We start from the raw sequence: 16,025 nt of genomic DNA on the forward strand, positions 1-16,025 counted from the left end.
ATGGACGGTAAATAGTTTGGACAAGAAGAGAATAGAAGCTTTCGAAATGTGGTGCTACAGAAGAATGCTGAAGATTAGATGGGTAGATCACATAACTAATGAGGAGGTACTGAATAGGATTGGGGAGAAGAGGAGTTTGTGGAACAACTTGACCAGAAGAAGGGATCGGTTGGTAGGACATGTTCTGAGGCATCAAGGGATCACCAATTTAGTATTGGAGGGCAGCATGGAGGGTAAAAATCGTAGGGGGAGACCAAGAGATGAATACACTAAGCAGATTCAGAAGGATGTAGGTTGCAGTAGGTACTGGGAGATGAAGAAGCTTGCACAGGATAGAGTAGCATGGAGAGCTGCATCAAACCAGTCTCAGGACTGAAGACCACAACAACAACAACAACAGATAAACAACCTACTCGCCAAGCAGTGGCATGAGAAAACACACATAAAAGTTACGGAAATGTGCAAGCTTTTGGAGCTAGTGTCTTCTTCCGGCAAAAGGATTGAAGGAGAAAGAAGAGGCATGAAGTAAATGGAGTGGCAAGAGGTATGAGGAGAGCTATGGAAAAGTCGCCCAAGAAGTTACCGGACATGATGGGAAGGAAACGTTGATTGTTGGGAATTGTACTAGATAAGATATGAAAACCTAAGAGCTTGAAGGTGGAAAGTACGATAATAAGCAAGACAGATATTACTGACAAAACACAGTGCAAAAACTAATAAGAATAGAAAACTAAGTGCATTATATGTGGTAGATATGTGAGGTGAGGCAATAGACAGGTCAGAAGACAAAAGATACAGAAAACTAAAATGGAGCAAAGAAAGAAATAGTTACTGAAAAGAAATGCTAAGACCAAAGAAACTAATGTGAATTAAGGCCAGGTGATGGTGAGAACCAAGGACAAGTTGTAGCATTAGTTCTCACCTGTGCAGTTCTGAAAAACTGGTGCCAGATGACACACGTGATGAAACAGGTAGTGAGGTCAGGACTGTCATGTTGTACAGCATGCTCTGCTACAGGATACTATGTAGTGTTTACATAACAGCTGGCACATGAGATGTGTCATTTCACAGGTTCATCTCCCTGTGATACTATCCTCCCTGAAATCAGAACTGTGCAGGTGTGAAGAAGTGTCATTGGTTCTCATCTCCCACCAGGGCTTAATTCATGTTAATTTCTTCTATCTTAGCATTTCTTTTCAGTAACTATTCCTTTCTTCATTCACTTTTAGTTTTCTGTATCTTTTATTTTATGACCTGTTTATTTCCCCACCTCACATGACTACCATGTATAATGTACTTCACTTTCTGCTCTTATTAACTCTTGTACAGTGTTTTGTCAGTAATCTCTGTCTTGCTTATTACTGTAGCTCCCATATTTGAGCTCTCAGATGTCCGAATCTTGTTCAGTGCAGTCCCCAACAATCAGTCTTTCCTTCTCATCTCATCTGGTAAGTATCCCCAAGAGCAGGGGTTCTGGGAAAGTTTTCTGTAACTCTCACCATTTTCTCAATATTACAATTACTTTTCCTTTTCCTTCATCCTTCTCCTTCTATCATTCTGCCAGAAGAAGGAGCTGCTGGCTCTAAAAGCTTGCCCATTTCCTTGATGCTTATATGTGATTTCTCTGCTCAGTACCTTCGGTAGCGAAGTTGCGAAATCAACTACTGCAACCTTATTTTTCAAACAACTGTCATCAAAAATGTGTTGCAGGACAGTGCTTAAAACATGTGGAAAGCTTGAATAATGCTGAAAGGATTGGCAGTAGTTAGCATACATTAGCACCTCGGCCAGTGTCAAATGAAATCTTATTAAGAATTTGGGGAATATACCTAAGTTAAATATTGTTTCCTAAATATAGTTCATAATAGATTCCTTAGATTTTTGCTTCTCAAGAAAGTCAGTTGTCAACAATATCATATTTACACTATGAGATCAAAAGTATCCGGACACCTGACTGAAAATGACTTACAAGTTCGTGGCACCCTCCATCGGTAATGCTGGAATTCAATATGGTGTTGGCCCACACTCAGCCTTGATGACAGCTTCCACTCTTGAAGGCATACATTCTATCAGGTGCTGGAAGGTTTCTTGGGGAATGGCAGCCCATTCTTCATGGAGTGCTGCACTGAGGAGAGGTATCAATGTTGGTTGATGAGGCCTGGCATGAAGTCGGCATTCCAAAACATCCCAAAGGTGTTCTACAGGGTGTATCAAAAAGGATGGCACAAACTTACATCCCAAAATATGGAAACCAAAGAGCTTGCAGTAGAAGTGATCTATTTCACAATACTGAAAATCAAGAATATCTCACAGTTCTTAAGGTATGAGTTTTAGAGCCCGTGTTTACTAACAGTTGTGCTTCTATTATTGTGTATTTTCAGCCGTGTAAGCTTGTGCCATCCTTTTTGATACACCCTGTATAGGATTCAGGTCAGGACTCTGTGCAGGCCAGTCCATTACAGGGATTTTATTGTCATGTAACCACTCCAACACAGGCCGTGCATTATGAACAGGTGCTCGATCATGTTGAAAGATGCAATCATGACCCCCGAATTGCTCTTCAATAGTGGGAAGCAAGAAAGTGCTTAAAACATCAATGTAGGCCTGTGCTGTGGTAGTGCCATGCAAAACAACAGGGGGTGAAAGCCCTCCTCCATGAAAACTTGGTAAGTATTCCCAATACTAGGGGAATTTTATTGTTGGCACTACACAGGCTGGCAGGGGACGTTCACTGGGCATTCGACACACCCACACCGTCATCAGATCGCCGCATTGTGTACCGTGATTCATCACTACACACAGCATTTTTCCACTGTTCATTTTTCCACTGTTCAACTGTCCACTGTTTATGCTCCTTACACTAAGCAAGGCATCGTTTGGCATTTACCAGCGTGATATGTGGCTTATGAACAGCCACTCGACCATGAAATCCAAGTTTTCTCACCTAACTGTCATAGTACTTGCAGTGGATTCTGATGTACTTTGGAATTCCTTTGTGATGGTCTAGATATATGTCTGCCTATTACACATTACGACCCTGTCAGTCAACAGACAAGGTCGGCCTATACGCTTTTGTGCTGTATGTATCCCTTCACACATTTCCACTTCACTATCACATCAGAAATGGTGGACCTAGGGATGTTTAGGAGTGTGGAAATCTTGCATACGGACATATGACACAAGTGACACCCAATCACCTGACCATGTTCGAAGTCTGAGTTCCACAGAGTGTCCTATTTTGCTCTCTCATGATGTCTAATGACTACTGAGGTTGCTAGTATGGGGTACATGGAAGTAGGTGGCAGCACAATGCACTTGACATGAAAAACGTATGTTTTTGGGGGTGTCCGGATTAATACCTAATTTTGATATACAAAGTGCACAATAATAGATAGACAACAACTTTTCTGGCATGTATCGGTCCAAATATTTGTTGTACATGCACCTGCAGTTAGGCCTGCGGTCTGGACAATGGTGAGTATCATACTCACCTTTCATCTGCTTGCCTTTCAATTTTTCGTCCTCGTGTCATAGGATGAGGCAAAATGTTGGAGACATCAACATGTCCCAATTTTGAACTGATGGCATAAAATGATGAAATTCTCCACTCAATTTTAATATAAACGGACAAAGATTTCTTGTACACAATTTGACACACTTCTTAGATACAGTAACTTTCACTGAAACTGGTCGTGTTTCAGACCTTACAATCCGTTGTGTTCTGGAGACATGTGCCTTCAGGTGTGTGGGGGTAGATTTGTAAGATAGCAGAGAAGAGCACCTGACCACAATAAAAATAGCCAACAAGATTTCCATTCTTATCAGTCACTAATAAAAATCTCTCCCAACACAGCTCCGACCATCATTTTTTGCACTCAGAAGATATTCTTTCATCTCATGTTCACGCATCATGGTCCTGCAGCAGGCAAAAGAGTGGTGATCAGGTAACAAGATGGCTGAGGCACTTGAGTATGGGATGCTCAAACGGATGTGGAGGAAGTTGAGTGCAGTTGCCTCCTGCATTCAAAGTGGCTGTATTGACATCTGCCAGACATTCATGAAACTACATGCACTGAACAATTAAGTGAGCATAAATGATAAATGAAATGCTGGATGTGTATGTGAAATCTTATGGGCTTTAACAGCTAAGGTCGTCAGTCCCTAAGCTTACACACTACTTAACGTAAATTATCCTAAGGACAAACACACACACCCATGCCCGAGGGAGGACTCGAACCTCCGCCGGGACCAGCCGCACAGTCCATGACTGCAGTGCTCAAGACCGCTCGGCTAATACCGTGCGGTTGACATGCTGGATGTACGACAACCTACCAGCTGTCCTCTGGAATAAATACCACCACCAAACTGTGGTCAAGGTCAGAGCTACCATCTGGTGACAGAACACACTGTCAAGCACAACATACCTGAGATCTGAGTTCAATGGCTGCCCCAAAAACTGTTCCATCTGCCCCCCCCCCCTTCCACAGCACTAACTTTTCTGAATTGTGTAAATGGGAGTTATCTTTACAATGCATTCATATACTGTGTAACTATTGCTTCTCCCTCCCACATTCCTATCCTGCACATTTGCTGCCTCCCTCTGAGCCACTAGCTATCCCTCCCCACCCTTCTTCCACTTTCTACTTCTTTCTGCATCTACTGATCCCAGCCGACCCCAGTCTACCAGCAGAACTGCAGTCCCAGCATTGTATGTTCATCTGGGACAACATAGCTACACGTGTAAACATGAGGGAGTGACTGTGTGTGCATACTGTAATATATTGATTAAATACTGATTACACAATGACTTGTCTGTGGAACAGATGTTTTGAATTATTCTGGATGGAGTTGTATTGAAGAGTATATTCACTTTACTAAAATGTAGTTATTACTTAACTGACTGTCTTGAATTTGGCTTTGTTGTCTTCTTATAGAGGTATGATAATGCTGCAGTGTGCTACATCACAATCATGACATGTCTCCATTACTCTTCAACTTCCCGTCAAGTGTTCACACACAAGCAGTACAATGATAGCATTTAAAGCAATGAGATTTGCATTGTTGTCAAAGACATTAACTGATTGACAGATTTAAATTAACAGATTTTTAACTTAAGTCTTCATCGCTTTTTGTGTGCCTGTTGACAACTCAGTACTTCTACTATCTGGTGAGTGGTCTTCTTTGGTCCTAAATTATTTACATTTTGCCAGAACTTGCTTATCGTAATATTTTTACTTAAAAAAGACAAACAACAGTTTTTTAATCGCCAAAAATATATGTTAATTCAAAGTGTATAAAAAGTCATGTCCACATATTGAAATTTACCTGTAATGCCACTTGGTGGTAAAATCACTCTCCCCAGCTCTCCATATTTACCAAATAGATTTTGGATTTCTTGTAAGCTTGTCTTTGCAGGCAAATTCTTAGCTAAAATTACGGTCTTGGATCTTGCTTTCGGGGCCTAGAGCAAATGGCACCATTACAATCTGCTTAAGCGCTGCGCAAAAATGCCATGAAAAATCAGTGATTTCCTTATTAGCACAAATGTACAACTGTTTTGTAGTATGTATGACCAGCCATATCAAATTAAATCACAATAATACCATCACATCCACAACAGTGTCAAAGTGCATCAATGGCATATATACAAAAAAACTGTGAACATCTACATCTGCAAATATACTCCAAATGTGAATGGAAAGTGTATGGCACAGAGTTATTGGTATAAATACAAAACCCTTTTGAATAATAATATAAATCAGGTGTTGAGTATTTTGATTTCTTTTATAAATGTTATACTGACGACAACCATTTTCTTCAAATTCAATATTTGTTACAAACCGTTTTATATATACCTGATTTGTTTATTTTAGAAAAAATGCAAATTTTAAACCATAACAAGAAGTGCCTTACCTGGTTAAAAGCATCAAGATGAACACCATTTTCAATTAGGAAATCTCTTGTTTCTGTCACTATCTGTGTTTCTCCCAAAGCAAGACGGACAGCTAAACTTTCAGGTCCTCTTGGATCCAAGACCTTGAATAAATGAAAACAAGTAATGAAGCTAACATCAAATGTAGGCATTTACGACAAAGTATTTTAATTTCAGATTGAACTTACAGTCAATGATCCTGGACCTCTCAAGAATCTTTATAAATAACACATTTTTTAAGTATCTACGACTGGCATATATGGAAATTGCACTCAAAACTATAAAGTACAACAGAAAGTCTTGGAATTACAGGTAAGCTTGACATGGTAATGATTTAACAACCAAGCAATAGGCTAAGTGGTTTGAGTAAGGAACTAGGAGCACATACGTGAGCTCCTTGTCAGACAAAGCACTGAATCGAAGCAAAAGATGCTTAGTGAACAATCACTACTGTGCTGTACATGCAGCACGACTTGACACTTAGCTTGGGGACTTTGGGAGAAGATGTAATCTCTGCTGGACACATACAGTGCTTTTGCAGGGCAATCAGCACATAAAAAAATATGCACCTGTGTTTTTACGAAAGCAGAGAGGACAAATGGAAGTAACAATTGCTTAAATGATTTTATAAAATAGTCGAAACTGAAATCTTGTTGCTACAAATTACAAAACACTATAATACAATGCTCCTGTGAAAAGTATTGTCTGCTAATGTTGACATCAAATGGAAAGCTCTATATACCATCCGAATTTTATTGTTTCCCATTCTCCTATGTGAAAAGGGGCATCTTCTACTGCACATATAGTAATTTTGCTAGGACGTCTTTATAAATCTGATAGAAAATTAGTTACCAGCACAAAAATTGTACATTTCTTGGGACACGAGACAGACAAGGCAAAGGACAGAAATAAAGAACTGAAAAATAAGGTTCCCACCCCCCCCCCCCTCCCTCCCTCACTCTCTCACTCTCTCTCTCTCACACACACACACACACACACACACACACACACACACACACACACCAAAAATCTATAGACTCTGCTACGCATTTTCATAAATATTTTTCTTTACCCCATGTCAAATTTTTTCAAATGCATCGACAGAATTTATTAGCTCCTAATTTGACCACCTTAAGTTGAAGCACTTGCGCTGATATCATATGCCCAAAGCCAAGAAATAATTCAGCACTGCTATTATCTTGTGTTTGCTATATATGTTTCGACCTAAAACTGATTTACAAATGTATATTTTTGCAAAATAAGCTCAGTTCTGACCAGTATTTGGATACTGACACTTTACACTTGGTAACAATGTTCTGGCGGTTAACACTGTAGTAAGGTGTCTATTGCTATGTTATTATTTTCAATGTTAAATATGTTTTTAAAATTTGTTACGAGGCTTTTATACTAACTGAAAGGCAATTTTTCTTGTTGTTTCTATATATCTGAGGACAGCTGCTAGTCAACTGAAATCATTTGTCATCTATTGTGATCAATATTATTAAAATTTACAATCAGCAGTTCAAAGAATTGAGGACAGTTTTTTCAAAACTTGCTTTCTGCAAAATTGGTCAAAATGAGTTTTTTTGTGGCATACACTATTTGAGATAACCATCTTTCTTATGCAGAAAACCATTTTTTTCGAAACCCACAAAACTACTACCATGGTTAGAAGCTAAGCTACCAAGCATCCTCCATTATTCCAAAAGTCACTTTCTGCCACAAAACTGATAAAGCGAAACTTGCTTTCTGATTTTAATACTGACATTTCCAATGGAAGTTCTAAGACTTTTCTTGGATTCGTGAATGTCACAAAGCAAGAACAGTATTTTAATGAAAACTTTATCGAGATTCCTGGAAATACCCAAAGTCTTCACAAGTACTGACCATTACTTTCACATTTGGGGAGCACAGCTGTATGCCTCCTGATTGGATGTTTGGTAATGTGGAAAAAAAAGTACAGAGAGAAGGTTGAAATAACATCTTCCATTTTAAATTAGCCCTTTCACATTAAAGTGATCAAGATTCATACCCCTAGATATTCTAAAACGGTGACTGTTACCATGGTCTGATTGCCAATACAGCAAGTACACAGCGATGAAATCCTTCCATCTGTTTGTAACCAAAAAGTTTCATTCAGTTATGTTTAGGGTAACTGCCTGGCCATGCACACATCTATCCTATGAAGGGCTTCTTCACTTCTCTAATATTTTGCAGGATTACATCTGCCATAAACACAATTGTGCTGCCCATGAACTGTGCCACGATGCTTTCAGTGTTACACAACAAACCATTTTAATATTTGGGAAAGTCAACACATATCTGTACTCACTTTATGTAAATTATTGAAACAATGGTACAAGATATGTGATGACACTATTTTTCAAAATATTCCCCCAGGTTTTCAAGCAGATGGACTGTAGTGGTTTGCAATACAGTATTAGATATTACTAAAACAAATTATAATTATATTGTGAATGTAGCTGGAGAAAACAACATACTACATTTTTTATAAACAGATATACCATTTGTCAGGACTTACAGACATAATCATTATGTGTTAAAACAACATGCAGAGATACCAGTATCAATATTAACTTTTATATCAGTGCAATACACCATTGTCATTGTTTTCTTTAAAAACTGTTTTCGACTTAGCAGCAAATTACATATGGAGCACTTCCTCCACCTCTTGACCAAAAATATATGAACAGGTAGATCTCTGACATCTTTAAAGGGACCCTCAAGTGTGATACACTGATGAGATGAGATCAGAACAATATGCAGTATGCACCAAAACCTCAAAATGCACATTTTCGGCTGCTGCCACAGTAACATATCTGCTACTAAGATTGAAGGATCATAAAGAGTGACAGGCATTCACTATACAACATCAAGCTACAAAAAATTAAAAAAAAACTTTTAAAAGTTAACTCATTAAAAAACTTGAACTTGCAAAACAAGGATCAGTGTCACTACTAAAACCTATGCCTAAGCAGCATGTCAACTACAACTGGGTCAAAAATGATACAAGACGTACGTTGTAGCTGACAGGTGGCGTCAATGTGGGGGACTTGGCCATCAAATTTTTATTTCACTTTATTATTATTCAATTTTTTTTCATCTTCCACTTACCTCTACATTCACTGGATCTAAAAGTTCAGGCCCATTTTTCAACGGGAGACCTAAGACAATACCCTCTTCAAATACGCCTTCTCAGACTAAAATTACCTTCCCCACTTTGCCCAGAAACACATCTCCCACACTTTGTCTCCCTACCTATCATCCCCACACACTGGCCACAAAAGAATACACAGCTTGTTACTCAATACCACTCAGGATTTGAGCAAATGAGAGGTATCCACCCCAGCCCACCCACAGTGGTATTCTGCAAGGCCCCCAACCTTTGCAATATCCTTGTCTGTCCTTGTTCCACCCTTGTTCCCAACTTGCCCTGCAGCTCATATCCTGGTGAAGCAAGACCTTCCCCATTCGTTCCTTCCACTACCACCTTTTCCAGTCCAGTCACATGTATATCCTACATTATCAAGTGCAAAAGCAGCCATGTGGTCTACTAATTTATCCGCAACTACTGTGCAGCATTCTATGTGGGCACGATCACTAACAAACTGTCTGTTCACATGAATGGCCACAGTCAAACTGTGGCCAAGAGGCAGCTGGACACCTAGTTGCAGGTAATGCTGCATAACACAGTTAATTTGAATATGACTGCTACTTCATAGCCTGTGGCATCAGGATTCTTCCCAATAACAATAGCTTTTCTGAACTGCACAGGCGGTGACTCTCCATCCAACATATTCTTTGTTCCCATTACCCCCTGGCCTCAACCTACGCTAGTCCCTATTCTCTACCTAACTCTACCCCCTTCCCTGTTCCCATTCCAGCTTCAAGCATGCCTTCTATCGTTCAGTGCAACTGCATAGTCTTTCCTTCTTCTGTGCTTCTCTCTTATTTTTCCTCTCGTCACAGTCTCCCAATGCTGAAATATAGCAGTCACTGCCACATCCCAAACATGTCCTTGCACACACCCACAGCCAGTTGACAAAGGACTTTGTTTAGTCGCTTAACAATAGCCAAAAAATATCCCTGACTGTCACTCATTGCCTCCTATATGTGGCAAGCACCATTCTAGCCTAATTTATATTGTTGATAAGAACAAATAAAATATTCTACTGCTTGCACCTGCAACATATTTGCAAACCATATTAACTATCACAGAGTTCTGCCTAGCTACTAAAAGGAGGTAATTAAGGATGGTTATTTGATTAACTGTACTATTTGTCATGCTGCCACTCATATTATCACTGGTGCCTAGTCCACTTCCATAGAAGGCCAAGTTATTACTCCGTGTTTGCTACACCTGCTTCAATTTTGCAATGGATGCATCTCATGACATACTCAGTTGCAGGTCAATATCCTTTCGGAGGTGTTAATTGGTATGTTAATTCCTGTAGCTTCTTCTGTGTCGCTATGTCATAAGCCATTTGTTTGACTAATGAATGTGCTATTATCAAATATATTTTGATCTCCATTTTCCACAGCATGTTACGCTATATTTGAGTTCTTGGAGTAGTATAAGTGGAAGGTTAGCTGATTCCTGTAGACAGGCAATACTACATCAATCGTCAAGCCTCCACCAAAAATTGAGCAACTCTTGAAACTTGTGAAGGATGACAAGAGATTCACAATTGCCAATGGATATTTATTAACCCAAGTGTAGACCTCATCAGACCAAGTAGAGCAGTAGCAAAGGGATGTGTGAGGTGAAGAAATCTATAAGAAATTACACCACACAAGATGGACATCATACTGTACTCAATACTGTCAAACAAGTAACATCTGGGACACTCTTAAAGAAATTCTGGAAATTATAACAGCAATAGGACTGATGGCTCACAGTTATGTATAACATGCGACCTTGCATAACTGAGTTGAAATGGGCACAAAGGCTATGTAGTGAAACCTTTGTCCAATATCATAATGGACTAGTCACAACCAACAGTAGCAACAAGACTACTGTCGATGATGATGATGAAGTCCCATACTTCTTTACAGAGCGTAGGCGCCGCCTTACTAGGCAAGGTCCTAGTGGAGGTGGTTTGCCATTGCCTTCCTCCAACCGTAATGGGGATGAATGATGATGAAGACGACACAACAACACCCAGTCATCTCGAGGCAGGAAAAATCCCTGACCCCGCCGGGAATCGAACCCGGGACCCCATGCTCGGGAAGCGAGAACGCTACCGCGAGACCACGAGAGGCGGACCTACTGTCAATACTGAGTAGCAATCAACCCAGGGACTGTGGTGTGTGAACCACTTGGCACAGCTGGAAGCTCATATTGGCACAAGGATATGCTAAGTGCAATAAGAACTAGAAGGAAAAAGAAATGGAGGAGAAGAAGAAAAAATAACAATGGGGAAAGGGGGAGGAGAACAAAGATGAAACACTGAAAGCAATAAAGAAACCAGTCAAAAAAGACATAATAAATAAATGCACAAATAAAAAAAAAAACGACAAAAAAATAAAGGGGGGGGGGGTAAAATTTTAATGATTGTTAAGTCCAGGAGGATGTTGGGATGCCAGAATATGCTGGAAGGCAAGTTCTGTCTCCAGAGGTCATGAGAACCAGTACTGGGTAGGAGGATCTGTGGTGTAGCACACACACACACAGGTCCCTTGAGTCACACTGCAGAGCATGTGCAGCAGCTGGATACTAGGTTTCACCAACGCGGACAGTTCTTGTATGCCCATTCATGTGTTCAACAAGTTTGGTGGTTATCATTCCTCTACAAAAAACTGTACACAAATTAGTTGATAACCAATATTTGCAAATTTCTCTGCAAGTTGTGAGGGTGGAGTAGGTGGTTGGTTGGTTGGATTAAAAGAGGGGAGGGGGTGAATAAACTGCTAGGTCATCAGTTCCTTGTTCTGATTAAAATAATCTCACAAGGGTGGGTGTAAAATAATCGAGATATACAAAACACAGCTGGAAGAAAGGAGAAAACCACAAGAATGGCAGAAGGGCAACAAACACCAAAATTGACAACAGACAAGAAAATCACAGAGAGACGCAAGAAACATGTGTAAGAGATCAAAACAAGAGGGCTGGCTGACCATGAGAATAAAAAGGAGAAGCCAGCCACTGTGCGACACATTAAAGTCTCCACCCTAAAAGCACTAGGGTGGAGGACACAGAGAGACAAAGGACGTGCTAAAACTTAGATCAAATGATAAAACCCACCCTCACGAATAAAACATAAAACTAAAGCTGCTGTTGAGGCACTGTTGCCCAACACCGAAGGTAGGATGCTGGGAAAGTTAAAAGTCTGCTGCAGAGTGGCTAAAAGTGGACAGTCCAGCAAGAGGTGGACAACCGTCATTTGTGAGCCACAGCAACATCGAGGTGGGTCCTCACAACGGAGGAGGTAACCATGTATTAGCCACATATGGCCAATGCAGAACCGGCAGAGGACAACTGATTTCCTGCTAGAGGACCACATGGAAGACTTGACTCCAGGACCCAACCCAACCTCCAAAAGCTTATAAAGAAAGTTGGTGAGGCTGATGGGCTGGTAGCTACCCACATCAAGCGAGTTTTGACCAGGTTTGAGCACCAGAATGAGGGTGCGCTCCCGTCATTGCAATGGAAGGAAGCCATTGCACCAGATCTGGTTGAAGATTATCTGACTGTGGATCTGAACCAGCCCAGGAGCTGTGTCGGGGCAATGTGCAAGGGCATTGAGGAGCTCCCACTCTGTACATGGAGTGTTACAGGATTCACTGTGGCCTATAGTGAACAAGGGGACTTTCCTTTCCATCCGCCATTTGAGGGTGTGAAAGGCTGGGGGGTAGTTCTCTGACGCAGAGGCTTGAGCATAGTGCTCGGCAATCGTGTTTGTGTCGGCAGATAAAAAGCCATTGATGTTAATGCCAGGGACAAATGTTGGGGTCTGCTACCCAAAAAGACGTCTGATCTTTGTCCAGGCTTGGGAAGGTGATGTATAGCACCCAATGGTCGACACATACCCCTCCCAACACTCCTGTTTCTGTCGCTTTATAAGTTGGTGAACGCAGGCACGGAGCCGCTTAAAGGCTATTAGACGTGAACTCCACCTAACACTCTATTATAGTTACTACAGATCCTGTAATATCCCTTATAGCTGCGGAGGGCATGGGACCGCATTGTTGGGAACCGGGTTTCCTGGAGGGCAATGCAGAAAGCAGGTGTAAAGCTTAACAGTTGCTGTAGCTCAGCCAGGTGGTGGAAAAAACTGCCACGATTCCACTGGAGGATTACATGATTGTGAGATTGGGAAGGCATGAAACACTCAATGAGGCAGTCTACACCTCAGGGTCACCTGCTGCCACCAGATGAGTACCTGTGTGATTAACATCCATTGTGTCTGAGGGCCCAGCAAGATTTATGTCCTCAGCGGATGCCAGAATCTCCACCTCATCCTCAAATGCAGCTTATTGTAGGTAGTAGTGGTGGGTGCCACCGCAGTGCCTTGGCTCTTGGGGTCTTTTTCTTTTTAGGTTTCTCTTGCCGCTCCTTAGGTTTGTCCAGCTGGGAGGGTTTCACTGATTCAATCTCAGGGACTGAGGAGGACTGTGAAGCCCTACGACCAGCTACCTATGGTTGCTTCAGCCTCTGGTGGGTGTCAGCTTTGCCACTGGTAGGAACCTGGGAAGGGAGTGACGTAAGGGATCCCTTCCAGGTGAGAGAAGCTGAAGACATCTTACGCTTCTACAACTGAGAAGTGGGGACTGACATCCCCGATGGTGGGGGGTTTTGCTCCTGAAGTAGGTTGTGCAGGAGCAAATGGAAGTGCCCACCACCATCAAGGGGGTAGGTGGAGTCTGAGGGCTCTGAGAGTCAACTGTATGCGGCAGAACAGCAGATGGTAGAACCGTTGTTGTAGCAGTGGCGTAGGCTAACATCGTATGTACAGGATGTAGCCTCTCATATTTTCTCATAGCCTCAGTGTAGGTCAGTTGGTCCAGAGTCTTGTATTCCATTAATTTTCTTTCTTTCCGGAGAATCCTGCAGTCTGGCGAGCAAGGCGAATGGTGCTCTCCGCAGTTGACACAGATGGTAGGTGGGGAGAGGGAGTTTTGGGATGTGAAGGACATCCAGAATCCCGACAGGTGACGCTGGAAGTACAGTGGGAAGACATATGGCTGAACTTCCAGCACTTAAAGCACCATATCGGGGGAGGGATATAAGGCTTTAGGTCACAGCGGTGGACTTTCTCGTGTAATGTGTCATCCTCGAAGGCCAAGATGAAGGAACCGGTGGCAACCTGATTATCCCTCAGACCCCGGTGGACGCGCCAGACAAAATGGACACCTCGCCGCTCTAAACTGGCGCTAAGTTCGTCAGACTGCAAAAGAAGGTCCCTGTGAAATATCATACCCTGGACCATATTTAAGCTCTTATGGGGCATGATGGAAACAGAAACATCCAACAGCTTGTCACAGGTGAGCAGTGCATGTGACTGGGCAGAGGATGCTGTTTTGATCAAAACTGACCCTGATCACATTTTGGACAAGCCCTCCACCTCACCAAACTTGTCGTCTAAATGCTCCACAAAAAACTGAGGTTTCATTGACAAGAAAGAGTCCCCATCAACTCTCGTACATATGAGGAACTGGGGTGAATAAGCTTCGCTGCCATCCTTAGCCTGGCATTCCTCCCATGGTGCGGCCGGAGGAGGGGTGTTGGGAAGAGGGGGGACACGATTTGGGGTCGTATTTCATAGCACTGAAGTTAGAGTTTGACCGCTTAGAGACTGCTGCTGTTTGACCACCAGCAAGAGATGACATACTACGCTTCATGGCGTGTGATCTGCACAGGGGCCCTCCTCACGGGCCCACCCCAGCCGCAGCAAAGGCCACCTGGCAGGATGGCCATTGCAGGGATTCCCAATGCCCCAGGGTGAAAAGCATCTACTCCTTGGCATATGGGAGAAGTTAACGATGCAGGCATCAGCAGAGTGATCCCTGTGTGGTCAGGGGGCTACAACCAACAGGGTTCATGGTGGCTCCACCACAACGGCTGGCTACCATGCTAGATATCAGGAGCAAACAAGCTAAGAAGTCCATTGTCGTCGAAAGCGCAGAAAGCGATACTGCACAGAGGATGGAGGAAAACACACCCAGGAGGGTGACCTTGCCCAGCAGCTGGAGAATGAGTGCAAGTGCAGATCCATGTTGAAGAAGGATGTGAGAGGTCTCAGTGCATGATGGACACTATGCACCATGTAAGGTGTCCTTCCCCAGTTGGCTCGCTCTTCAGGAAATTTTTAAAAAATGGAGGGCAAACCCCACAGGGGACCATCACATAAAAGCCGAAACGTGCGAGACTCCTTTTTGTCGTCTCTTACGACAGGCAGGAATACGTTGGGCCTATTCTAACCCTCAGACCTGCAGGGGAGGGTGTAGGTTGTGGCTGGATGCATATGGCAGGTTTCTGCTGGAAATGTTTACAAGCGAAGGAACCTTAGGGTAGGATTAATGGATTGTCATTGTCATATGAGGTGACTACGATCATACAGAGGTTATGAGGGTAGCAGAAGGTGACAGTGGGTGGTGTGGGGAGGATATCAGGGAGAGAGAATTTCATTTCAGAGGCTGATATGAGAAAATCATAGCTTTGGCAGAGCAATCTATTGAGGAATTCACGGTCTGGGTGGTAGTGGGTAGCAAGTGGGGTGCTTCCAAGGTTTTTGAAAGTGGGAGCTGTATTAGTCAGTGGGTGAGAGGAGGAAACCACCTAGGAGATTTATTATTGGATAAGATCTTTATGACAGCTGTGAGGCAGCAAACCCTGCGAGAGGTTATCAGTTTAGATGTTCAGGAATCCACTGCTGTGGCAGATACATTTGCCATGGCTGCCTAGGCTATAGGGAAAGGAATGTTTGGTGTGGAATGTATGGCAACTGTCAAAGAGAAGGTATTGGTTGTTTTTTTGTTTTGTGTCTTGTGGACTGACATTTGGATGCAGGGTTCAGTCTGATGGAGGCCAAAATCAAGGAAGGTAGCGTTGGATTTGGAAAAGGATGAAGTG

The 16,025-nt window shown here is 42.4% G+C and overlaps 1 protein-coding gene across 1 annotated transcript in view; it reads right to left on the reverse strand.

The window, feature by feature from the left end:
* The window catches only part of LOC126191961 (probable RNA-binding protein 19), a 130,574-nt gene that overhangs the window by 33,938 nt on the left and 80,611 nt on the right, over window positions 1-16,025 (reverse strand). Inside the window, exons 9-10 of the mRNA XM_049932567.1 lie at window positions 5,914-6,036; window positions 5,326-5,461 (exon numbers count right to left, since the gene is read on the reverse strand). Coding sequence (XP_049788524.1) covers window positions 5,326-5,461; window positions 5,914-6,036 — 259 coding nt within the window. The remainder of the gene's footprint in view (window positions 1-5,325; window positions 5,462-5,913; window positions 6,037-16,025) is intronic.

The sequence above is a fragment of the Schistocerca nitens genome, chromosome 1 (genome assembly GCF_023898315.1).
Source record: "Schistocerca nitens isolate TAMUIC-IGC-003100 chromosome 1, iqSchNite1.1, whole genome shotgun sequence".
In the NCBI taxonomy this organism is placed as follows: Eukaryota; Metazoa; Arthropoda; class Insecta; order Orthoptera; family Acrididae; genus Schistocerca; species Schistocerca nitens.